Here is a 27,780-nt window from a genome sequence, read left to right on the forward strand (position 1 = left end):
TTTTTTTGTGGAGGGGGACAAAGAAAACTTCAAAAAAGCACAAAAAAGTTGTCCATTTTTATTTTTGTTAAGTTTTTGCGTGTTGGACAAAACCGTACTGTTTTGAAGCTCCTGCGATGTTTTCATATTAAAGATAATTATTTAGGGAGATTTATCAGGTCAGTGGAAAGGAATCATGAAACAGAAAATGTTGAACTTGACATTTGTATTGTGTGTAGTCCCATGCATTTTGAAGGTTTTCTGCTGAAATGGTAGTAAATGTTTAATGGTACTAATTCCTTCTATATCAATATAAATTTTATGATCTTTTAAAAATATTTTCTGATAAAAATTTCTATGAAGGGGGGGGGGGTATGACCCTGGATACGGCCTTGTGATACATATTTGTGCTTTTATAATCTGGATTTATTTGAGTTGCAATCTAGCTCTTTAAAAAAAAATTGTCCCTGGAAATACTGATCTAGTAAGCAGCTTAAATCAGTTTTTAACTTTATTAGGTTTCACTTTAACAATTTTTTCTATCCAAGTTAAATAAAATGAAACTCGGGTATATATTCCCCCCTTGCCACATTTTTCACCACCGTTTGTGCTTGTAATACCAGCAATGTAGTAACGTTGATCAAACTTCATCATAAGTGGACCACCAGAATCTCCCTAAAACAAAGGAGAAGGGATTGAATGGGTCTGAAGAATTATGATAAAATGTTTTCAGATTAAAGATTCTAGATAATTAAAGAAAATACCTTGCAAAGGTGCAAGCAGGTAAACATCGGACAAATCTGTATGGTGGAAACACATTTAGCCACAACCAATTTGATGGTGGCAATGCAGAACATATTTAATGGAGGCAACACAAAAATTTAATGGTGTGTTAAAATTTAACACAGCACATTTGATGATAGTAAAATATGCTTAAAATACCTGGTAAGAAGCCTTTGCTTGTAGTATAAAAGAAAAGATGCAATGATTTCGTAAACCTATGTTCTTTCTGTAGTCTATCTTAGCTTAATGCGTATAAGTTCAGGTGAGTTTCACAGTTGAGCTGACATTCAATTGTTTGTCCACTTTGACTCAAATTTGACTATCGAATGACATTACGAAATTTAAACGGTTCTAACTAGAACTTTCAAATGAGCTTTAGTGAAAACTAACTATGCTGCTCCGAATATTACATATGGATGTGTCTCAAAGACATATTGAGCTGTTTATTAATCATCAGATTTAATTCAATAAAAAAAATTGTAAAAATAAACTGATTTTCACAAATACACTTATATTGTAATTAACTAGTATCTGGCAGTGTAATTTGGTGTTTAAACACTGGTTTGACAGCCTAAACAGTAGTATCGCAATCTTGATATTTGTCTAAACGTTATAGTAATAAAATGAAATAAAGTTGGAGATATATTCAATTTAAACCTTGGGTAAAAAACAACAGATCTAAAAAATATTTTCAAGCAGAAACTTTTGATTTTCTTTTTCATTATGTATAAGCAGCATTTTAAACGGTAGGCGATTCAAGATTTTGAAGTCGCACTCTGCTGTTGCTTGGAGTGAGTTGGAGTGGGGATATGTGATATGTGCTTGGAGTGGAGATATGTGATATGTGCTTGGAGTGGAGATATGTGATATGTGCTTGGAGTGGGGTATGTGATATGTGCTTGGAGTGGGGATATGTGATATGTGCTTGGAGTGGGGATATGTGATATGTGCTTGGAGTGGGGATATGTGATATGTGCTTGGAGTGGAGATATGTGATATGTGCTTGGAGTGGAGATATGTGATATGTGCTTGGAGTGGGGATATGTGCTTGGAGTGGAGATATGTGATATGTGCTTTGAGTGGAGATATGTGATATGTGCTTGGAGTGGAGATATGTGATATGTGCTTGGAGTGGAGATATGTGATATGTGCTTGGAGTGGAGATATGTGATATGTGCTTGGAGTGGAGATATGTGATATGTGCTTGGAGTGGGGATATGTGATATGTGCTTGGAGTGGGGATATGTGATATGTGCTTGGAGTGGGGATATGTGATATGTGCTTGGAGTGGAGATATGTGATATGTGCTTGGAGTGGAGATATGTGATATGTGCTTGGAGTGGGGATATGTGATATGTGCTTGGAGTGGGGATATGTGATATGTGCTTGGAGTGGGGATATGTGATATGTGCTTGGAGTGGGGATATGTGATATGTGCTTGGAGTGGGGATATGTGATATGTACTTGGAGTGGAGATATGTGATATGTGCTTGGAGTAGGGATATGTGATATGTGCTTTGAGTGGGGATATGTGATATGTGCTTGGAGTGGGGATATGTGATATGTGCTTGGAGTGGGGATATGTGACATGTGCTTGGAGTGGAGATATGTGATATGTGCTTGGAGTGGAGATATGTGATATGTGCTTGGAGTGGGGTATGTGATATGTGCTTGGAGTGGGGATATGTGATATGTGCTTGGAGTGGGGATATGTGATATGTGCTTGGAGTGGGGATATGTGATATGTGCTTGGAGTGGAGATATGTGACATATGCTTGGAGTGGAGATATGTGATATGTGCTTGGAGTGGGGTATGTGATATGTGCTTGGAGTGGGGATATGTGATATGTGCTTGGAGTGGGGATATGTGATATGTGCTTGGAGTGGGGATATGTGATATGTGCTTGGAGTGGAGATATGTGATATGTGCTTGGAGTGGAGATATGTGCTTGGAGTGGAGATATGTGATATGTGCTTGGAGTGGAGATATGTGATATGTGCTTGGAGTGGGGATATGTGATATGTGTTTGGAGTGGGGATATGTAATATGTGCTTGGAGTGGGGATATGTGATATATGCTTGGAGTCGGGATATGTGATATGTGCTTGGAGAGGGGATTTGTGATATGTGCTTGGAGTGGAGATATGTGATATGTGCTTGGATTGGGGATATGTGATATGTGCTTTGAGTGGGGATATGTGACCATATGAAGTTTTAGAATTTGACAAAGCTTTGACAGCTTAGAAATTTGTCTGGAACAATTGCTTGTTTGATCAACTTGTGATTACCAATTCTTTAGCTTTTAACGTTGCTTTCATACAATTTCTATGACAATGTACTTGTTCGCTCCCTAGCACCACCACTGTACGTGACACAGTGCTACCAGTGCTAGCACTAATGCCCCTAGTGGCCCATGGTCTCTTGTGGACTATTAGGCCCAAGCTTTCACAGGTCTGTGCCACCAATAATATATATATATATATATATATATATATATATATATATATATATATATATATATATATATATATATATATATATATGTATATATATATATATATATATATATATATATATATATATATATATATATATATATATATATATATATATATATATATATATATATATATATATATATATATATATATATATATATATATATATATATATATATATATATATATATATATATATATATATATATATATATATATATATATATATATATATATATATATATATATATATATATATATATATATATATATATATATATATATATATATATATATATATATATGCTTAAGTAATTTAACTTGTATTTTTTCAAGTTTTTCTTCATTTTATAAAAGAGTTCAAAGAGCAAATGGGCAAAAGAGTGCAAATCCGGTCAGTGGAGTGAAAGAATGCAGTGAAAAAAGAGTGCATTTTGTACGAAAGTTAAATAAAAAAAACTAGTTTTTTAAACTGAAAGTAAGGAGCGACATTAAAACTTAAAACGAACAGAAATTACTCCGTATATGAAATGGGTTGTCCCCTCCGCAATCCCTCGCTCTTTACGTTAAAGTTTGACTCTTTGCCACAATTCTGCTTTTTAAAACAATTAAAAGCTTTAGCGTAAAGAGCGAGGGATTGCGGAGGGGACAACCCATTTCATATGCGGAGTAATTTCTGTTCGTTTTAAGTTTTAATGTCGCTCCTTACTTTCAGTTTAAAAAACTATTTTTTTTTATATTTAATTTCTGAACGTTTTTGAATTAATGCATTTTTGATTTTAGCTCTCCGCACATAAATTATTAAAATGAAATTTTCATATTAATTCTTTTTTGGCTAAATGGATTTCTCTTAGTTTTGATCAGACGATTTAGAGAAATAAGGGGTGGGGAAGGAGGCCAAGTTGCCCTCCAATTTTTCGGTTACTTAAAAAGGCAACTAGAACTTTTAATTTTTAACGAATGTTTTTATTAGTAAAAAATATACGTAACTTAAGAATTAACTTACGTAACAAACTTTTATATTCTTATATTTCTTATTGTGTATATGAGGGGGTTTTTCCCCTCGTTAATACCTCGCTCTTTACACTAAATCGTAAGATTTGTCCAAATTCTTTAATAATGACCCCTGAATCAGAAAGGCCGTAGAATAAATAGTTGAAATTACTAATAATACTTTAGCATAAAGAGCAAGGTACTTATCTCCTCCTAAATACCTCGCTCTTTATTCTAAAGTATTTTTAGAACCCCTCATATGCGTAATAATCTCTGTTCGTTTTAATTTTTAATGCTACTCCTTACTTTCAGTTGAAAAAACTTTTTCATGTTTATTTTTTCATTGTTTTTTTTATATTAATGCTAGAAAATCCCGCGCCCTTTTCATTGAATTTCTCTTTCCCCATGACATATTCCTCCAAGGTAAGATCCTCCCACATAGCCCCCTCTCCTCAACTCCACCCCCAAACCAAAAAATCCCTCTGAAAACGTCTGTACACTTCCCAATAACCATTACTGTATGTAAACACTGAACAAAGTTTGTAACTTGCAGCCCCTCCCCCAAGGACTGTGGGGGAGTGAGTCATTCCAAAGACATATTTATTATGGTTTTCGATTATGCGGAACGAAATGGCTATCTCAAATTTTGATCCGTTGACTTTGGGAAAAAAATGAGCGTGGGAGGGGGCCTAGGTGCCCTCCAATTTTTTTGGTCACTTAAAAAGGGCACTAGAACTTTTCATTTCCGTTAGAATAAGCCCTCTTGCGAGATTCTAGGACCACTTGGTCGATACGATGACAACTGGGGAAAAAAACAAATAAAGACGCACCCGTGATCTGTCTTCTGGCAAAAAATACGAAATTCCACATTTTTGTAGATAGGAGCTTGAAAATTTTGCTATAAGGTTCTCTGATACGCTGAATGCGATGGTGTGATTTTTGTTAAGATTCTTTGACTTTTAGGGGGTGTTTCCTCCTATTATCCAAAATAAGGCAAATTTTCTCAGGCTCGTAACTTTTGATGACAACGACTAAATTTGATGAAACTTATATATTTAGAATCAGCATGAAAATTCGATTCTTTTGATGTATCTTTTAGCGTCAAAATTCTGTTTTTTAGAGTTTCGTTTACTATTGAGCTGGGTCGCTCCTTACTACAGTTCGTTACCACGAACTGTTTGAAAGTGTGCAAGTTGGCAACCCTGGTCAGAACTGCCACTGGCTCAAAGAGTGCATTTTATGCCAAAACATCCTATCTCTCATTGAGCCTTCAGGTAAATACAGAATTAGCCGTAAGGAAGAGGGGATGTGGATGTAGAAATTGATATTTAATTCCACTTGACTTCTCGGAATATTTGTGATGTATTCTGTTATTTTGAAAATAAAGAGTGACATCAAACCCCAAAGTTAGCATAATTTATTCTAAATAGGAGGGGGCTGTCCTTCCTCATCCCCAATTTTCTCCTCATTGTCGTAGACACTTCGCAGGATACTCATTCGGCCGAACACTGAGAGTTCTAGTCCGTTCTATAAGTCAAAAGTGATTGAAGACAAGCCGGTCCTTGTCCTAGAATTGCTTTTGATATCTGGTCCTTTTGTTACCCCTTAGGACATCTGATTAACATTATGAGGTATTTATTTTTGTACTTTCTCTGTGTCAGATGATATTTTGTGTGGGGGGGAATTTTCCATAAAAAGGGGGGGCTATCCGGGGGAAGGAGAAATTCTCTGCTGGGGGGGGGACTTTGGCTATGACTACGACTATTCGACTGCTGTAGGTTACATTACTACTTTCCTGAATAATTCGCATCTCATTTTCTGAGTATTTCTTTTTCTTCCTAATTCTGGCCGTCTTGGAGGATGGTGGGGATGGGGACTTTTCCAGATGTGGTTAAAAGTCCTGTGTGCCAACCCTAGCTTTAACGAGCTAAAGAAGCCCAAATATAATAGGAAAAGTTATAATAAAAAGCTTTCTGGAGAAAAATTTATGCGGCAAATAAATTTTTATGAAGGTAACTGTTTTGGAACTGATTATTTATCTCCTCGGGAACAGAACTTTGGTGAAGCCCTATTTCAGCATATCCATTTTGCTTCGAAATCATAGATTATGTGGAATTTTCATTGGTGTGAACCCATACTCTTTGTATGTGTCGTGATGCTCCACCCTCACCAATCTATTTGCGATATATAGACATAGGAACAATTCGAGCTAGTAAAACGTATCTAGAGTTATCAGCTTTTATAATTTTTCGCATAGTATTCTTTACAGAAAGACTGATGAAGACCATACTGCGTTCCTATCATACAAAATAAGAGAGGACAACAAGGAAATTTGTGAAGAGTGAATCTTTGTTGAACCTATGTGAGGTAAGGAAGCTGAGACTCCTTACCTCACATGTGAGGTAAGGAAGTTAAGAAATGTATTCTTTGTATTTTTTGAACAAGTTTGTTTCCTTTTTATTTATTTTATTTAGCATTTCGCTGATAATGACTGTTGCATATATAACCGAAATATCTACTTGGATTACATTCACTGTGTTCACTAATTCTTGTGTTATCTCCTCTTGTTTTGCATTTTTTTTTTCTTTTTTTTACAGCGTTAATGGCGTTGTAAGAGTTATGTGTATAGTTTTATTGTTTTGTTTGTATTTTTGGTAAATGCCAGAATACAGTTGCTATCTAAGTAAACGCAAATGCTGTTTGAAATCAAGCGTTGTTTTTTCATTGTTATTTCTATTATAGTCGGAAGGATCTGAAATTTATCTGGTCGGGAAGGTCTTAGATATTACTAAAGGAAAAAAAACCTGGCATCCGTCCTTTTCTTCTTTTTCAGATCCCGCGCAAATTTGCTTGGTTCTGTTCAAATTTCCACAAGCATCATTTAAAAGAGCAACATCGACATGACGCAGAACTGGAGAAACTGGGATGAAAATAGGGACAGGGTAGAATGGCTGCGGTAGAATCCTATCATGGGCGTTCAATTCAGCTGTATCGATTCCTCCTAATCCACTAAAGTAAGAGGCATCCTCGGAAGTGTGACCCCAACCTATAAAAAGTATTTGACAAAACTTATACGACTTATTATACGACTATAGACCGTACTAACCATTTTACTTTATAACATATACCGAAAAAGAAAGCATTCCATGAACTTCAATAGTGAAAAAATTTGTTTTACTTTTTTGGCCAAAAACAAGCATGAAATATACTATTAACTAGCAGAAGAGGTCAGTTAACAGCAATAAAAATACACTAAAAAACCGAAATCCATAGTCTTGCTGGAACTGTATCGACACAAACGTGCATTCAAACACGTGTCACTACAGTAAAGCGTCTGATCGACAGCATTTTCTCTTTTTTTTTATTTCGTGCATTCTTTTGTAGAATTAGATAGTCTATCAAATTATTTCCTGAGTTTTCTTTTTTTAGGCCTAAGAATATATTAAATAGGTCTCCTACTTTGGCCTTGACTACCTTGAAATTTAGTAAGAGCTAGTTAACCTTCCTCATGTCAAGGCTCGTTGAGACTTCATGGGTTATTTTTGACAATGATACCAATTTTTAGTCACTGATCGACTGCTTGTGAGTCTGTAAAAACTTGGGTTGTCGGTGTATGAATTGTATCCCCTTGTATAATGTCTAAAGGATATTGTTGCCTAGAATCTATGGATGATCCTAGGCCTTCTCGTATACCAAAGGAGCCAAAAATAACTGGAAATCCTACAAGTCTACAAAGTCATCTTAAATTACAACTGCTGCTCGTCTTAAGCATTTCAAAGTCTAATGGAATCTTTATTTTTCTTCGATTCGGAAGGAAAAATTCCTATGGTAAATATTACTATATTCCTAAATTCCTATTGGATTGCCGAATCGCTACATGATTTAACAAATGATTTTATATACATTTAAAAGGAATTTTTTCAAAAGAAAGAAAGTGTGATTTAAAATTTTCTACATATCTGACTAATGAAACAAGATTTATTGTTTCATATTTAATGTTTAAATTTTTTTTGCTTTTAATGTTGTAATGGTAAAAGTGAAACCGTGTAAGATGTATTTTATTTTCTGCGAAGTGTAAATAGGCCTATGTTCTGGCTTTCAGAGGGTCTTTAGTAGTGTCCCTACTGTCATTCGTGGCAATTTCTGTTTGTTTTAAAATTCATCAGTTTATCCATAGCACAATTATTTTTATATTTTATGTGATAGCCCATTTTAATTTTTGTTCCTTTGGGGTCTCTTTTATTCACCGATCGTAATTCGTGTTTATTTTAAATTTTAATCACTATGTGACTTTATGTCAGATCGTTTTAATATATTTAATATGCCCGCTTTTTTAATAACAAAAAAAGAAGAATAGAAAATAAATGAACAAAACGACTGGCCTATGACAAGTATTACTCGCCATGCAACACAAGAGTTGAGCACGTGAAACACATTTCGGCTGGATGTCAGCCGAATTAAATTTCTAAATTAAAAATTAAATTTTTTGAAGGTGCTTACACTGGAGTTCCAGGGATCCTACAGACGACTTTAAAAGAACAATCATTCAGGTCTTCAAATATGTTAATACAGTCACAAAGAAAGAAAAGTAACTCGTTTTTATTTGGGGGGGGGGACACAAATAGTACTCAGAATAGTCGTTATGATTTTAATTAGATAATTCTGTGTTATATGACATTTTAGGTTTATGATGAGAAGAAAAGAGAAAAAATGGCGAGGGAAGACAGAAAAATAACAATGAAAATTAAACTTAATAAAATTATACCTAATGAGCTACCTTCTCAGTAGGGGCCTCCCCCAGGCCACTCACCGTGTCCCCGGGCTGTGGATGGGGTAACGTCCTACGGATATGTTGGGTACCTCCATTGAATAGGAGATGCGAACCAAGGGGGACCTAGTACATGGAGGTCTATAGTAGAAACTGGGGCACACTCAACCGGGGGCTGTAAATGCAGTTGTAGGAGGAAGAAAGCTCATTGGATTTACACTCGGCAGGATCCACCAGTATGTGGACGCGTCATCTGAGCTACAAACCTTCTCCCAGCAATGATTTAAAATTGCATGGTGAAGCAGAACACCATCATGGGAGGATCCTCTTTAGGTGGACAACTGCGGAAGGGCGTAGGACCCAGATTAATTGACGACAGCCTCTGCAAACTCACCTTGCCCCCAACCTGTTGTGCACCATCTGGTCACGATTGTCCGTCCCAAGTCAAGATAAAGTGAGGAGGGCTGGAAAAAAGGCTTGCACCCTGTCCCCTGGATTTGCTTGGGCAAGGAAAGTTATTTTGCAACAAATAGCGTCAATCAAGACTCCAGTTTCCGATGCCGAACCCAGAATGTCCCCAGATGTCCTCACAACGGTGGCCGAACCACCCAAAGATTGAACCTCCTTGAAAAGAGTGGTATGAAAATTGCCACTTGCAATATTTTGACTTCGAAATATTCAGGCGATCAATTACTTCTCGAAAATGAACTCGAGCATTATTCTGTTGCTATTGCTGGCCCTCTTATTTGGTAGAAAAGGTGATAAATTCATCAGCGACCACAATGGTCTTGTTTGGTCGGCCACTGGCAACACAAGGAGAGCTGGTTCTTCATTACAGAACTATAAAAGCGCTTCTAAATCTCAAAATTTAATATCAGGGTGTCTATTCTCAGCCTGCCTGAAACACCATCATGGATGGCTCTTTGTAGTTGTGTGCTATGCGCTAACAAAAAGGCTGACGCCGATTTTATGAGCCAGTTCAATACACACCTTACGCAAGTGATATCTTTTGCCTCTCTCCACGATATACTGCTTCTTTTTGGGGACTTCAACGCTACCGTTAATTATCCCACAGGCATCCGGAAATACGTTATGGGATATGTTACCCCAGACGTAACTAATGACAATGGAAACTGTCTGCTTCAGCTTTGCAGAGCTCATTAGCCTCTTATCTCCAGCGTAATTTTTGAAAGACCTTAAATTCACCAGCACACCAAGTCTAGTAACGATGGAGTCACAAAGAAAATGATTAATTATATCATTATCTCATGGCGGCGGAGGTCTTTGGTTTCTAACTGCTGCTCCTTTAGTGGTGATGAACTTAGTAATGTTGCGAAAATTTGTCTGAAGTTGAAATCCTAAAAGGCTGATTAGCGCATTACGATTCTAAGCCTCTGCAGTCTTGATACTCCTGCGACCAAAGAGTGATACGCAATCGAAATTAAGAACCGTCTTGAAAGCCTGTCCCAGCCTTTGGACATTGAAGTCATATAGCACTCGTTTAAATTGAAGTTACCGACGCAGATAGGAAATCTCTCGGCATACAAGTTCAGATTAAAAAGAAATGGCTGTTACAAAATACTGTGGATACCATCACATTCCGAAACCATGCAAGACTGCATGGGCATATGAAGACTTATCGACATCTTAACGGTGTCAGGAATAAATTGAGGAGATCTCAAGTCATGCGTTGACACCAATGCAGATAAGCTACAAGAAGTTGCCACGAGGAAGAACGTTACAGCAGTGTCCAATTACTTGCTTGACCTCACTGGTCAGCATTGTCAACCAATTGAAAACGTACCATTTGCGGACTTAGTGGTCCTTGAATACATAGTTTCCAACCTTTCAAGGTGGAATGAACACTTCTCATATCTGCTGAAAGCAATCCCTCTCTCTCCATCTGTAGCGATTCCTGCAAAAGTTTCCAAGGAGTCCTCCAAATTTATGTGGATATTAATCCTCTTAGCACCAGGCAACTTCTTTTCTATGGGGCTCTTCCAGGGATATTTTGCACACCTCCGACGAAAGCGTAGAGTAGAGCAGGCCGCTTTTATGCCTGTTCTATCAATGACAGAACATATTTTCTCCGTAAGGCAAATCATTCAGAAGGCGAACGAGTTCTGCCAACAGGCTCCATTGCTTATGTCGATTTCAAGGTAGCATTTGACTCTACTGATCGAGGTTCCCTATGGAATATTCTTTCAAATACTGGCCTTCAGTCAAAACACTTCCACCTACTCAGGGCCATGCATTTATTGACTGAGGGTGGTGTGCAAGTAAACGGTAGACACAGCACGTCCTTTCCAATAAGAAAGGAAGTAAGAAAATGTTGATCAGTTGCTCCTGAGCTATTCAACTGTATTGAAGACCATGTTATGACTTGCATGTACCGAAAGCTGAGCTTCGGACTAAAGCACAGGGACAGAGTTGTCACTGATGGTGACTTTGCTGACAATATATCACTTTTCGCCAATTCTGTCACAGCTACTCATAGTTCGGAACACCCTCCAGGAAGAAGCTGCTTGGACTGAATCATTCATTAACTGGAAGAGACCAAATTCACGGTAGTGCAGCCAAAGTCTGACACCGACAAATCAAATTATTCGACCGCCGGGAACCAATTCGAAGTGGTTAACCACTTCACTTATCTTGGTTTGATTATATCGTTAGACGGCTGTATCGATCATAAAGTTGTTTTCCGCGCGGCCAAGGCTTTTGCTATTTTGGTAGGCTGAGCCATATTTGGGAGAAGACAATGATCAACTGAGCCAACATAATGAAGATCCTTTGAGCCTCAGTTTGTTCAATCCTACTATACGGAGCTGAGACTTGGCCTGCAGCTCTAGTTGTCCACCACCGTCAATCTTATTGACTTTGGAAAATTGAAAGAATACGATGGGCAGACTTTATGAAAGATGATCGCTTGCGGAGTATGACTTGCCAGTGACCCTTGTAACACCAGACTGCCCAGTGGACACTTCACTGATTCGGACTCTTTAATGGATGCGGGTTGTTTGTGAATTTGAACCAATCAGTAGTGGCTGGCCAAGAGGAAGGCCCAATCAGAACCGTTCAAAAGGGGAGGGGGAAGGCTACCAGGGCAGTTCCCCCAACGCGGGGGATAGGGGCCACTGAGGCTGGGGGCTTCCCCACTTTGATTAAATTTTTCACTTTGATTCTGCTTTTTCTGCTTATATTTTAGTCGGGAGGGGATCCCTGTAATTAGTTTTTACCCGGGCACCACCAACTCTAGAAATGGTTCTGGGCCTAAGTTCTGGTGGAATGACAGTCTCCGGAAATTCCTAGAACAGGTTGTAATTTCGCTGCCTGACATAGAGGCCCTTGTTGCTGACCACCCTACGTCGAGAAGGCTGCCGACGCTCTCGACGCCACCACAGTGTGAGGATTAAGTAAGTAAGAATAAAATTGTGTGCATGTTGTCGATGTGGAAAGCAAAGGAGAGTAATTTAATTTCATGATTTTTGTTTTGTTTTTTTCAGGGGGGGGAGCAATATAGATTCATTTTACTATATCATGATTTAAATTGTCAAAAACTGTGTTGTATAGCCTTGTCATAGTTGTATCATTGCTTATGTAAGAATATTAAGAATTTTATTTTTCTGTTTGTAAAATGGTTTTAATTTTTGAGCTGAAGTATTGGACTATTGTTTAAACTTTGGGCAAGTTTTGAATATTCTGTCAACATGTTTATATCATATTTCATGGCCATGTCTAAAAAAAAGCTACTTTTTGTTATTTAAAAAAAATTGGATGTCATAAATAAATACAGATAAGTTTATCTCCTTATTTTATATTCTTAACAGACGACTCCCTTAACCGTGTCTACACGTCCTAGAATATCCAAGTGGACCAAAAAAAAAAGAAATGAGTTCAATGAAGTTTTTTCTAAGAGTTTGTTGTCCCCTTAAAGATCTACTTGGTTTAGTCTACTTATCGTTAAAATGCGATGTAGTACATGTTTTCACTCAAGTTGGCCACGTAAACACAATATAAAATAACTAATTTATTCAAGTTCATTGAGTAAGCCTAGAATACATTGCTATGCACTAGCTATAGGCAAAGCTTACCTGCAACGGTGAAATTCCTTATTTTTGTTTCATTTTGGAAGGCTCCCAAACAAATCGGATGAATTCGATCGTTGAATTTGACTGGTCTGTCCAGTTCAACTAGTGCTATATCATTTCTGCGTACGTATGGGTTTGGAGGTCTATCAGCCTGATTTTTCTTACGGTAATGGATGAATCGTTTGACTTGAATCAATTCTGTGTTTGAAGCATTTGCAACATTGTGGACGCCTAGCTGTGCATAAGCTGGTACTCTAAAAAGTAATACAATTCAGCTAAGATTAAAGTTTAATCTTTATGCTCTATTCACTGCCTTTTTACGCTCTTTTATAATCAACAATCGCTTCTGGGGATATTGCATTTTGAGGGAAATCTCCCCAATTTACATTTGGGAAAAGATATATATATATATATATATATATATATATATATATATATATATATATATATATATATATATATATATATGTAGCACGTCCCCAGGTGGCTAATATTGGAACACCCTAAAGATATTTAGGGTACCTCCAGTGAATAAAAGGCGCTGACCAAGGGAGGGGGACCTAGTCCCTGGGGGTCCATAATATAAGTTGAGGCATCCTCATCCGTGGGTCGTAAATGCCGGTGGAGGAGGAAGAAGCCCCCTCTGATGTACACTCAGTAGAGCTTACTAGTATTTGGACACGCCCGGTAAGCTATAAACCTTCTACCAACAATGGGTTTAATTATATGGCTAAGCAGAACATCCTCATGGGATGATCCTCTAAAGGAGGACAACTGCGGCAAGCCGGTGGATCCAGTTTGTATGGACAACGGCCTCAACAAAGGGTTGCCTCGATCTTACTGGGATGCCAAGGGCCTGGGGAACCTTTGGAACATTAATGGATATAGAAGAGCAGTTACAGCATAACACTACCATGGTGTTCGCGGTAACCGACGATGGCCAGGTATGGGGGGATGCCTGGTTTGACAAGTATGTAAGGTGCCCGACCAATTCAGCATCTGAATATTCGCATGTGGAATATTCGAAGTTGCAAGCTGGAATCTACACAGCTACTCCTTACACGGGAGCTCTGAAGTATTGGGTCAATATTTGGTGCGTATTTGAAACACAAATAATTGACGTCCCCAAGTATTGGGTCAGTATTTTGTGCGTATTTGAAACACAAATAATTGACGTTCTGTCCAAAAGGCTCAACATCAATTCCATTTCTACACCTCAGGCCCCACTGATGACTCGGGCCAACACGGTGTTAGATTCTTTGATGATGCTCCTACTGCAAGCTCTGAGGCAACCTTGGAGCCAGTTTCATCTCGTATCGCGACAATCCGGCAGAACAAAACCTTAGATCGGTCAGGTTTTAGTGAGTATGCGTTACAGAGGTTCCTGCTAGATGCCAGAGTATGTAGAGGAGCTTATACGGGTTTTTGACGGATCTCACCACTATCTACTTGTATGTAGAGTCCGTCATCGTCTAAACAGACAATGGCAACAGAAAAGAGCAAACCGCTTTAACGTGGCTAAATTAAGTTGTCCATAATTAAGAGTTCGAGCTGAGGCTCAGAACCGATTTGAAGTCCTAAACCTTTTGACTGACGTTGACCACGAATGGGCGCAGATTAAAGCTATTATCCATAATTTAGCCGAAGAAGTCTTTGACCACACCAACCGAAAGAATGAATCTGGGTTCCTGACCGCACCGTAAAATTAGTCGAAAGGAAGCGCCCCCTCGTTGGTGGTGCAGCAGCCGGAAAAGCAGTTGAACTATCAGTCAAACAGGACCGAGAACTGTACTGCTCAAATATTGCAAATGAAATCGAGAATACGTCCAAAAATCATAATAGCAAGAAAATGTTTAAATTGCTAAGAGAATCTGTGGAAAAAGCCCCTTCAACACTTGTCTATCGCTGAAAGACCAGTGTAGGGAAATCACCCGATCGGAACAAGGACAATTGGAACGTTGGCAAGAACATTTCTCTGAGCTACTGAACTTCGTTAAAACCCCATATGATCCATCTCCTTTCTCATGTCTGCTAGGAAGCCTTACGATATAAATCTGGACCCATCGAGTATCGCAGAAGTACTGAAAGCCCTTCAGTTCATATAGAGTAGCAGGACACCAGGAGAGGATGGAATTCCTAATGAAATGTGCAATGCTTTGCCAACTCCGTGATGCGGTCTAACCGATCTGTTTGTACAAGTTTGGACGACAAAGGCTTTTCCGAAAGACTGGAAAATCTCATTCCTCCTTCCAGTCCACAAAAAAGGGGACAAGACTGCCTGCGAAAACTATAGAGGTATTTTATTAATTGTCCATGCAGTGAAAATTCCCATGTACAACTAATTCCCATCTAAACACTATTCCCATCTGCAACTAAGTATTTACGGGAAACAGAATTTTTGCCCCAGCATCAACGAAGTACCGTGGAAGACTAGATGGCAGAAAAGAATTCAGAGTAGCTTTATCAAAAATATGTCTTCTCGTTTCCCCGAACTTTGTAATAAAAAAAACACCCCCCTCATCACATTGAAAGTAGCCGATTGATTACAGCCTTTTATAATAATTGCAATTTATTTGAAACAAATTTTGTAATATGATTATCAATATTAGCCTGAGTTTGTTGCTTGTTTTTAGCTTTTTGGTACTCTAAACAAAACTATTAAAATTATTTTTATCAGGGTGCTCACATATGGGGTAGAGTGTGGTAGGTGGCTGGCCTGAAAATCTTGAGGACCTATGGGTTAAACGAAAAAAGCAAGCATGGATTATGCATTGATTCTGTAAAATTTGGAATAATAGGCAGCTAGTTGCTTCTTAAAAGCCACTATTCGAAATAGGGCTGATAAACGCCATCTACTTAAGGTCCTTAATTCTCTGCTAAGACCATAGCAAAAACAAAAGTTATCTTATCGTCTGTAAAATATTCGTAACATGAACTTACTCCTGATCACAATGTGCTGCCGTTAGCACATATCTAGGATGAATTAAGCTTCCTCCACAGTGGCCATTAACTCCAACATAATGAAATAAAACCATCCATGGGTACTGGTGTGGGGTCACTTCTTTACCTCCGATTATTCTGATTTCGTAATCATTGGCCTTGTCAACTGGGCTTTGTCCACAGTCTGGAAAACAAAATACCATTTTATACTGGTCATTTGTTACCATTTTGTTAATCAAGCAAAGAAAAGAGTTTTTTTAATCTTTAGTTTTCACTGTTCATGTGTTTTCTTCCATTGTATTTCCTCACTGGCGCGGATTAATAGTCCTGCAGTATTAATTCTTGCATTTAAAGGCATTAGGCAGGGAGCTATTAGCTCCCCTCCTTTATACAATAATAGTGTTGTTGAGTCACAACATAATCTAAGTTGATGTGTTCATAAGTTTATTACTCCAAATTCACAAATGAATAAATTAAATAGCATTTTCGCGCTGTAGAAAACCTATGAGGGTTTGCGGTCAAGCGAGAGTCCACGCAGCTGGACTTTACGTCCAGTTACGTCCTTTACGTCCAGATATTACATTGTTAAATTTATGCTAATAATATCTTGAGTCCTAGCAGATTCCCCGAGCTGAAGAAAGTTTTGCTCTACAGAAATCGTATGTCATAAGATTGGCCTTTCGTTTAATAAGAGTAAAAGTGAAATGCATGTGTTTGATCACCACTCTCAACATCCCTCTATTGCTTCTGTTTGGCTCAGTAATCAAGTTTGTATCGCTTTTAGTACTGTTTCTTTTACTTATCTTGTTCTTCCGATGGCGTCAAACTTTAAATTGATTCGTTTGGCTCTTGTTCAGCATTTGTGGAAAAGTCCGCCATACCTACGGGCTCCTTGTTGTGAGTACATTTCTGTTTAACCGTTTTTAACTTGCTCGCCTTTGTAATGTTTTTCTATCCTACATATTCTGTCATTATCATCCTTATGACCAATCCTGTCGGAACGGGATAAATTGCTCTCCGTTCTTATTATCATTAATATTGCAAGCGTACTTTAATCTCCTACCTTGGGCCAGAAATTCAGAGTAACCAAAAAATACGGAGCTACAGATCCTCTTACTGCCGTTATTGAAAGACATTATTGAAAAACAAATAAAGTCTAAAAGTTCACTTGATCCAAACCATGATTTTTACATGTTATTTTTTCAAAGTGCAATTTATCTTTTGTGTAATGTCTAATTTATGTAAGCAAAAGGGCAGATATACAAAAGCAGTTACGAGCCATGGTACTGTGAATCTGACGAAGCATTTTTATCATAGAGACCAACCGAAAAAGTTGCTTAACCTGATGATAAGCCTATACGAGCATTATCTGATTCACGAAAGTCAGTAGAATGTTTATCTGAAGAAATTTTCATCTTTAAAAGATCTTTAAAGATGGCTTGAAAATGAGTCAGTAGTGAAACCAATTAGCAAAAAGGATGACCTTGTTGCTTGGCTCATAAAAGAAAGATTTCCAGACTAGTGCTCCCAGTCAAAGCATTTATGTTTGGCTGGATCCATTATACAATTTTCTAACTGCAGGAGGTTACCCAGATGAGTCTTATGTTTGGCCTCAGAATCTCCAAGTAATAGAGCAAGAAATTAAAAAATGTCATGCCGTTTACGTGCCAGCCTTTTTACTCACTGCCGGATTTAAGCCACCTTGGAAATTGCTAGTCCCCCACCATTGGACTGCAGAAAATGACAGAAAATACGAAAAAATATCAAAATCCATTGGTAATGCTGTTTATGTTGTGGAAGCTGCTGAAAGACTGTCACCAACTGCCTTACGTTACTTGTTATTAAGAAAAAGTGTTCTTGACAGTGGTAAAGTTTTAGTAAGCAAAAGTTAATAAGTTTTGCCAACCGCGATTTGGCTGAGGATTTCGGGAGCCTTTTACACCGTTGCACTGTTCCACCAATTTATGTTGATCAAATTGCCTCACCTATTTCTGAAGCTGTCTTTTATGCACTTGGAAAAGAAGGAGAAGGTCTTTATGACAACTTAGTTCAGCTACCTGACAAGTCACCAAATATTTTGACGATATTGAGTTTTATATAGGGCTAAGATAATACTGACGGTGATATATGCCAACATCGGTATGACGGCAAAAAAATCCATGGACATTCAAACAACAAAATAAAATGGACGACGTACATCTTGTTCTAGAGGCTTGCATTGAAACACTGCGAGTTGATAGAATCATGATTCAGACAATTGTTCCATCGCTATCAAGTAAGCTGCTCTATCGGTTGAATATAGCTGCTTGTAAAAGAAAATGAAATCGTGCTGTTTTTACCAAACAAGAAGAAAAGTGACCATTTGGAGCAGATCAGTCAATCCTATCTCAGAGAATAAGCCTATTTAAGAGAGCTTAAGCTCGGCCAACCACTGCTGCCGCAAGTATGCCAAATGTTGCTGCCAATGGACGAAAGAACGGAAGAAAAGGCAGTTGAAAATATACGAAAAAATGAAGATAATATAGTCACTGAAAAAGCAAATAAAGAGTCTATGGGGTATATTATCGTTGGTATCTTTAAGGAATTCTATATGAAAATACAATTATTTAATGAAATATTATCCTTTATGAAATTTATGTGTAAAATATAAGACATTTAAACAATTTATGATGAGTAGTTATTGTAATTTACGGACGTTAGTGTAATTGTTGCAATTTATTAGCCGCGATGATGTAAGGAATTTAAGACTTCTTAAATTCCTTACATCAAAGTGTAATTTTATTATTTTTGCCTGTTGAATTTTAAAGTTTTAGGAGAACTGATTATTAGAAATAAAAATGCACCTTTGGATTCACCATGCTCAACAACTCCATACATGGTAATTGCAGTTCCCTACCTTTAACAACAAGGAAAATTACTTTCTTACTAGGAAGTGCTGAAGTACCTCCTTTTTTGCCTTATTGTTTCTTTAAATTTAGCCCCTAGAAGGGTCCTGAAAACTAAATACACACTTAAATAAATGTGTTTAGCCAATATTCCGTCGTCAGTCACCACGGTCACCACAGTGTCCACAGTGTCCTAAGTGTCCTAACCATTCCTTTGTTTAAGAAGTTTTTTTCTAGCTTTTTCCATTCCTATTCACTTGATTATTAAGTGCAAGAGATTCATGACAATGAGAAAGTCTAGAACTTGAAGTTTTTTCACCACTCGATGAATCTTTTTGTGGCTATTTCAAGTATAAATCTGCATGAAAGCACATTAATATGGTCGAAAACTACTAATAGATTGTTTAAAGGTTCAATTCAAATTAAACAAAATTTTTTCTGCCAAAGCAATGTTCTGTCAGTGCTGCCTTACAGATTTGAGACCTGATACTTCAATCAGCAACAAGAGAAAAAAATACAATCATCCGAAAACACTTGCTTCAGAAGAACCCTATGTAAAAACTGGACCCAAAGGATAAGAAATGATTCTTTGCATATTATCATGGGCATGTCATCAGGCTGGGCAGAAATCGCTTGCCAAACTCCATCCTCTTCTGGCAACCAGAAGAATCAAGAAGACGAGGCCATCCTAGAATCACCCAAAGACATTCACACAGAAGAGAATTGTAAAATATACATGCGTCCCTACAGCCCAAATGGAAAGATGTACTAGCTGTTGCACACCACCGAGATGACGGGAGACATTTCTTGGATGCCCTAGGTGCCTCCAGGGGCACAGGAGGAACTAAGGTCTAAGGTAAGATCTCTATAATGATGCGGTTTCCTACTAGTTTCTGTTGTGTCAATTGGGGGAGATTAGGGTGCATAGCTCCATAGATATTTTGCACTCCTCCTTCATTTTGAAAAACACCTTTTTGGAGTAATTTCAGTGAAAGAGTCCCTCGTTTGGCATTTGGGAAAATAAAATGAAGATTGTCCCCCTCTTTAGTTACTGAAAAATACATCTTGTCTTACCACCTAAATTTTCTAGAGCTGACACCACTAGAGTTAGCCTAGTTCTGTTAGTCAGCAGACGATTTATAATATTTGTTGCGGGGACTGGGATAAGCAGTAAAACCAGTTGGGGGATTGTCAAGGCCGTGGCCAAAAGTTTGTTGAGGAACTTTTTTCTCACGAAAAAAAACTTTAAAACCATACAAAATTTGTTTATATGTATTTTTGATACGTTTTTACAAGTTGGATAAACTTTGAGGGGGATCCAAACTCCCTCCTACTTGATAAAGTCGTTTTCCCTGATTCGACCTTGAATCGACCTGACCTGAAATCTTGGAAAACGCTTCTAAATGTCAGATACGTATTTGACAAAGCCAGACTGGATCCGCTCTCTTTGGGGGAGTTAGATGGTGGGGTTCAGTGCTTTGGCGAGTTTAGTGCTTCTGGACGTGCCAGGACGATGAAATTGGTAGACGTGTCAGGAAGCTGCACAAATTGACTTGATAAAGTTGTTTTCCTCGATTCGACCATCCGGGGGCTGAAGGGAGAGGAAAAATTAGAAAAAAACGGTTTATTTTTAACTTACGAGTGGGTGATCGGATCTTAACGAATTTTGATATTTAGAAGGATCTCGTGTCTCAGACCTCTTATTTTAAATCCCGACCTGAATTTGCTAGAGATTTGCTGATTTGCTCTAGAATTTGCTAGAGCTCATGCCATATGAGCTCTTGGCTTTTCCGACCTCGTCACAAGTGCCATACGAGCTCTTAGCTCTTGTTCTTACCTAAGATGGGCAAAATCTTTTTATAAGCCTTGTTTTTTGTATTTTAAAATTTAACAAAACTAACAAAAGTAAATTTTACATCATAAAGATTTTTTGATGAAAGTAGCCAATATAGTGAAGTTAAAAGACCAAAAATTACTTCCTCGCCGTCCATGCAATATTTTTTCAACATCTGTTTAAAAAACCGAGTCTATATTTCCCCATGTCTGTAGAAATCTGAAACATTAACACTTTACTGAAAACTTAGTTTGTTTGAATTTTCTAGAGAACAATATTCTATATTGAAATTTATTGATTTTGCGGCTGGTAAAAGACTATTGAGAGCTTTCAAATTAGTTTTATTTTTACAGGCTACCTAAGGATTTCTTAACTCCTAATCATGTTTTATTGTGTCAGTTTTTGGGTTTTAGATTTCTAGAAATTTTTGGAATTATGTGGTTTCTGACTTCTACAGAACTACAGAATTGTGTGGTTTCATAATTCTAGTTTTCCAGAACTCCGCAAACATGGGAAAATGCCAAGTGTCAGATTATTTAAAACATTTTTTTCAAAAATATGTAAATCCTTAAAAAAATATTTTTTCAAAAATAAATAAATCTTGATTGCTTAAGTCTTATCTTTGCTCTTTACTTTCAACAGAATTTTTTGGTATTAAGCTTTTCAGAAAACTGTTTTTTAATTAATAATATGCAAAAGCTGTGTCGCTCTTTATTTAAACTGAAAATCAAAAAAGGGAATATAAAAAGTTAGGTTTCAGTAGGATTTAATGGCAAAACAAATTTGAAAAAAAATGAATCAAAATAATGACAAAAAAGAAGAACAAATCCAATATACACAAAAAATATAGTTTATTTATACCTTTACTTTTGGAGAAAAAGTTGAATCTACCAAAGAGCCCAGTGACACCAACAAAAAGAAATGCTGTATAATAGATTCTCATGGTGCACTAAATGTTTTCACACACCGAAAGTGTAACTGACACTTTTTAGAAACTAAATGCCAAAATGATATTCAGTAGGTGATAAATACAAAATTACAAAGGTAATAAACATAGTAGATGGTAATTACTGTACGGTAATTAATTGATAAAGCACAGTCGTTAACGAACGATTGATTTCAGCTTTCCACAATGTAAAAAAATTTAATTTTTTCTAAATAAGGTCAAAGAGAAATCTAACACGTAGTTGCTTGTTAAAAAAAGAGGTGGTCTTATTGGTGCTGGTTCTGGCCTCTCTTGCGCCCAGCGCAGAATCTTGATTACCCCGCCTCCTATCTCCCACAAAATTTTCAGGCTAAATCTTAACAAAATTTTCATTTATTAACAAGATTATTTTAAATCTCTGGATCAATTAGTTAACTTATTTTTCAGTTATAACTTAACTTAGTAGTTAAATTATTCAGTTTTAATTAATTATTTTAACTTTATCTGTTTAACTTATTACTTTAACTGTTGTTATTTAATTATTTTCTATTTAACTTTATTTTATTAATAATTTGTTAATCATTTCATTTATTAACTGAGCTCACTACTTTATTCATAAAATTTCAAAAATTGTAAAATGATTATAACCGTTAGATTATTAGTATGAAATTTTGCGCCCCTTAAATTTCTTAAACTTCTTTCATCCTTCACTTGGGGCAAGTACCCCTTCCTGTCCCTCCCCTAAATCCGTCTCTGGGTCATATACCTGGGGTAGGGTTTTTTTTTGTCTCTCAGGGAAGCTAGAAGTTCAGACGGGTTTACAATGGGGGAACTTTCAATATACAATTATAAATCTTTTAGAAACTCAAACCAGTTTAATTGTCAGCAAATCACTACATTTTCTTAATTCTACTGAATTCCGAGCGAGAAAAATCGTTTTATTTAAATCGATAATTTAAAATCTACGAGACACAAGATGCGAGACTCTCCGATTCAGCCTCTTATTTAAGTGGTTCTTATACCATCTTGCTAGGACTCTTGGTCCAAAATAGTGAGACTTCTGGGTTGCGTAAATGAAACTGTAACCAAAGAATCAATGGCTATCCTATGCTCTCCCTTTACAAACCTGCTATTTTCAATCTCAAACAGTTGCATAAAATGAGCTGATTTTCATTAGTTACCACAGCAAAACACACATGTTACAACTTATAAATATATTACCTAAATTTAGACTTTAATATCTGTGTATTATTTTGACAAAAATAAATTGAAGTATAATTCAATTTTTGGCAACTATGCTGTCACTAATCTTCCGGGTTTAATGCTCCAAGTTGGTATTAAAGACCGTTAAAGAAACTGAACCGATTAATGATTATATGCCAAATTGATGTTGTGATCTTTGATCCGCTGCAGATCATTTGGAAGAAACTAAATAGCCAATTTTCACAACATGTGCTTGCCATGTGTGCTCATAAAGCTGCTACCGTGTTTCACATCACGTGTTTCCATCAAGTTATTCACTTTCGTTGTGCATCAAATTTCAATTCTTATCGAAGTAACATCATTTATTTACCCTAGAAGGTTCTTCAAAAATACATTTTCACCGCATAAAATAGTTTTCGAGCTATATATATATTAAATAAAAAAAAACTAATTTTTTTAGCTGAAAGTAAGGAGCGACATTAAAACATAAAACGAACAGAAATTACTCCGTATATGAAATGGGTTGTCCCCTCCGCAGTCCCACGCTCTTTACGCTAAAGTTTTTAATTGTTTTAAAAGGTAGAATTGTGGCAAAGAGTCAAACTTTAGCGTAAAGAGCGAGGGACTGCGGAGGGGACAACCCATTTCATATACGGAGTAATTTCTGTTCGTTTTATGTTTTAATGTCGCTCCTTACTTTCAGCTAAAAAAATTAGTTTTTTTTTATTTAATTTCTGAACGTTTTTGAACTAATGCATGTTTGGTTTTGGCTCTCCGCACATAAATTATTAAAATGAAATTTATATATTAATTCTTTTTTTGGCTAAATGGCTTTCTCTTAGTTTTGATCAGACGATTTTGAGAAATAAGGGGTGGAGAAGGAGGCCTAGTTACCCTCAAATTTTTTTGTTACTTAAAAAGGCGACTAGAACTTTTAATTTTTAACGACCGTTTTTATTAGTAAAAAATATACGTAACTGAAGAATTAACTTACGTAACAAACTTTCATAACCTTATATTTTTATTATGTATACGAAGGGGTTTGTACCCTCGTTAATACCTCGCTCTTTACACTAAATCGTAAGTTTTGTCCCAATTCTTTAAGAATGACCCCTGAATCAGAAAGGCGTTAGAATAAATAGTTGAAATTACTAAAAATACTTTAGCATAAAGAGCAAGGTATTTATCTTCTCCTAAATACCTCGCTCTTTATGCTAAAGTATTCTTAGAACCCGTCATATGCGGAATAATCTCTTTTCGTTTTAAGTTTCAATACTACTTCTTCCTTTCATTTGAAAAAACGTTTTCATGTTTATTTTTCATTGTTTTCTTACAGTGATGCTAGAGAATCCTGCGCCCTTTTCATTGAATTTTTATTCCCCCATGACAGATTCCTCCAAGGAAAGATCCTCCAACATAGCCCCCTCTCCTCAGCCCCACCCCCAAACAAAATAAAATCCCCCTGAAAACGTCTGTACACTTCCCAATAACCATTACTATATCTAAACACTGGTCAAAGTTTGTAACTTGCAGCCCCTCCCCCAGGGATTGTGGGGGAGTAAGTCATCCCCAAAGACATAGTTATTATGGTTTTCGACTATGCTGAACAAAATGGATATCTCAAAATTTTAATCCGTTGACTTTTGGAAAAAAATGAGCGTGGGAGGGGGCCTAGATGCCCTCCAATTTCTTTGGTCACTTAAAAAGGGCACTAGAACTTTTCATTTCCGTCAGAATGAGCCCTCTTGCGACATTCTAGGACCACTTGGTCGATGCGATGACCCCTGGGGAAAAGAAAAAAAAAACAAAAAAACAAAAAAACAAATAAACACGCACCCGTGATTTGTCTTCTGGCAAAAAATACAAAATTCCACATTTTTGTAGATAGGAGCTTGAAACTGCTACAGTAGGGTTCTCTGATACGCTGAATCTGATGGTGTGATTTTCGTTAAGATCCTAAGACTTTTAGGGGGTGTTTCCCCCTATTTTCCTAAATAAGGCAAATTTTCTCAGGCTCGTAACTTTTGATGGGTAAGACTAAACTTGATGAAACTTATATATTTAAAATCAGCATTAATATGCGATTCTTTTGATGTAGCTATTGATATCAAACTTCAATTTTTTAGAGTTTTGGTTACTATTGAGCCGGGTCGCTCCTTACTACAGTTCGTTACCACGAACTGTTTGATACATATTTATTTTACCAAAAGAGCAAATCTTCTTTTTCTAATTGAGAATGTCTCACGTGTCATTGTTATTGGGTTGGAGGAGGAGCTTTCGCAGCTGTGCTGGCCTCAAACAGCTTGGTGATGTGGTGAGTTATTAGTAGTAGTTAGTAGTATAATGCTATTTGTGTGTTATCTTTATTTCCATGGCCGGAAGAGTGTTTACAAAACTATGAACGACATCTGGTGTTTTGCGACTCTTTTTTTTATTGTAATAATGAGAATTATTAATTTAACTAGTTTGTTTGGTAAAATTACGGTAGTAATAAATATCTAATTTGAGTACCTTAAAGAAAAATGATTACAGAGCTGGAAAATGTCAAGGATCGCCATATGCTAGATGGCGTCGATGGGTTTTTTTTCTGGAGACACTAGCACCAGTTCTATTCTTGTAAGTTACCCATACTCTTTTGATAAGAAACTAAATTCAAATTGACAAAATGACCAAGGTAATGTATATGCTACCAATGGGCTACATTCCACCACCACTACCTTAATGGCGTTTTAATAATCTGATCTGGATAGATTGCCGTCGATTACTGATAATAGTTTAAGGTTTTTAGTGGCTATCAGCGGGAGGTTCCTGAAAAGCAGCCTTGTAGAGTGAAAAAAAAATTAGATGGCTGTATTTTTTTTTGTATATTGAAATTGTAATTTTTCAACGCGAGCACTTTGTAGTAATTCTTAGTAAATTGTAAGTCCATTTGTGTTTAGCGTGATTGTATATTATCGTCGTGGCCCATGCAGCCAAAACTAAAAAATGTGATTTTAAGGAAACTGTCTAACCACAAACATTTTCCAATTAAGTTTGTAAATAGTAATTCTCATTCGTATTGAATTGAACAGGAATTTCAAGTTATCGGATGAAATATTTTCTGAATTACGAAAAAGAACGTAAAATCCATAAAAATGTTATCAAATCAAAGTAAAAGTGTACAATATTGAAATCACCATTGTCAAAAAACCTTGAACTGAAGGTTTACAGTTCCTCACCTTAAACAACAAGGAAGATTTTTGCATGGATAGCAATGATGCGTCTCGCTTTTTTCCACTTCTCCATTCCCCGGTTTAATCTCATCAAACCAACCATAGGCAGCGCAATAGCGCTGCCAAAGGAAAGAGCGATGTTGGCACAATGTATTACTTACTTACTTTTATTTATTTATTTATTTCTTTTAGACCAGGGCACTTCTTATCAAGGAGTTGTCGTAGAAACTTTGAAAAAGGGCTCATGTGATCGAAAATTGAAAGAGCTAGTACCCTTTTTCGTGGTCCTAAGTGATTGAAGGGCGACCAACCCCCCCCCCCCATGCTCAACAATTGCTCAAAGACATCCAACCAAAATTTTAAGATAAGAACCTTTTAACGTAATTAAAAAGTCCGGTAATTATATCTTTGAGGATGCCAACCCCCCGACAGCCCTCTGAGCAAGGGTCGTAAGTTATGCCCTGGGGGCATATAAGGTTCTTATAGAAAGGGTGGTCGTATAAATTTCGGAAGGGACTCGCTGGATTGGTGATCAGAAATTCTAGTGCCCTTTTTGAAATTCAAAGTGATCGAAGGACGGATACCTCCCACACCTCTTATTTTTCCCGGAAAGTAGTGATGGGGTTCCGGTTTTGGGAAGTACCATAGGGGTAAACCTGAAGTTGCTAGGCCCTAAAGACGTTATTACGTACACCTAGGTCTTACGCAGTACGATAGTGCACTGTAACGGTATAGAACACCAATATGTTACGTAACAAGGACTGTTTTCTTCGAGATGCAGGTGCTTGTTACGTAATAAGTTTTGTTTAATTTTGGTTGTTACGTAATACAAAGTTTTTTCTTTGATTGTTACGCAATATATTTTGAATAGTTTTTGTTGTTACGTAATAGGACCTGTTAGAGTCCATTAGTCAAGCGGGGAAGTCCCCGTTGTAACTGAGGGGGGCACACACGTGGGTGCTACGTAACGACAGTGCGCAAGTGGGTGTTACATAATGACGGTGCGCATGTGGGATTTTACGTAATGATGGTGCACACGTGGGATGTTGCGTAACGATGGTGCAGACTCGGGATGTTATGTTACTGGGGCGCACACGTGGGATATTACGTAACTACGGTGCACACATGGGTGTTACGTAAGGACGGGGTACGGCTGTTATGCAATACCGGTGCGCACACTGGTGTTACATAATACTTTAATAGATTTTTTCTTCAGGATTTCATTTTTCTTCAGAATTTTAATTTTATTTCAGGGTGTTTTATTTCTTCTTTCAATGCATTTTTTCTTCAGGATTTACTTTTCTTACAAGGCGTTTTTTAAGATTTCATTTTCTTTCATGATGTTTTTCTTACGAACTTTTATAATCTAAAGATTTTTGTCCGCATTATTATTCAAAAGAGATTTCAATCCAATGGAATGGATTACTAGACAGCTGGACTATGAAAGCCTTTCTAATATTATAATTCGAGTAATAATTTCTACGTTATAACCTATTGCACGCAAGGAGAATCCCCTGTCCCAGCTTATTAGAATGATTAAATGAAACGCGTGTTTTCCTATGAGTACAATAATTGATATTCAGGGGAGAAAATCGATTACTAGGATTTGGTCTCATTTGAAGTGCACCGCCTTTTTAAGTAATGCCCTAGGAGGGTATTATCAGATGATGTT

The 27,780-nt window shown here is 37.0% G+C and overlaps 1 protein-coding gene across 1 annotated transcript; it reads right to left on the reverse strand.

The window, feature by feature from the left end:
- Positions 1 to 374: 374 nt before the first annotated feature.
- On the reverse strand, positions 375 to 21,758 carry LOC136038766 (coagulation factor IX-like). Its single transcript, XM_065722139.1, has 5 exons — positions 21,630 to 21,758; positions 16,050 to 16,233; positions 13,113 to 13,363; positions 7,058 to 7,299; positions 375 to 654 (listed from the first exon to the last, which is right to left on the reverse strand). Exons 1-5 carry the CDS (start codon positions 21,709 to 21,711, stop codon positions 478 to 480), a joined length of 936 nt encoding a protein of 311 aa, XP_065578211.1. The 5' UTR covers positions 21,712 to 21,758; the 3' UTR covers positions 375 to 477.
- Between the last annotated feature and the right edge of the window lie 6,022 nt (positions 21,759 to 27,780).

The sequence above is a fragment of the Artemia franciscana genome, chromosome 18 (genome assembly GCF_032884065.1).
Source record: "Artemia franciscana chromosome 18, ASM3288406v1, whole genome shotgun sequence".
NCBI classification, from domain to species: domain Eukaryota; kingdom Metazoa; phylum Arthropoda; class Branchiopoda; order Anostraca; family Artemiidae; genus Artemia; species Artemia franciscana.

Coding starts and splice junctions, on each gene's coding strand:
- LOC136038766 (XM_065722139.1), bottom strand. CDS start 21,711: ATGAGAATCTATTATACAGCATTTCTTTTTGTTGGTGTCACTGGGCTC. Junction 16,234..21,629: donor CTTTTTCTCCAAAAGTAAAG/GTATAAATAAAC, acceptor TTTGTTTTCCAG/ACTGTGGACAAAGCCCAGTT. Junction 7,300..13,112: donor AAGGAATTTCACCGTTGCAG/GTAAGCTTTGCC, acceptor TACTTTTTATAG/GTTGGGGTCACACTTCCGAG.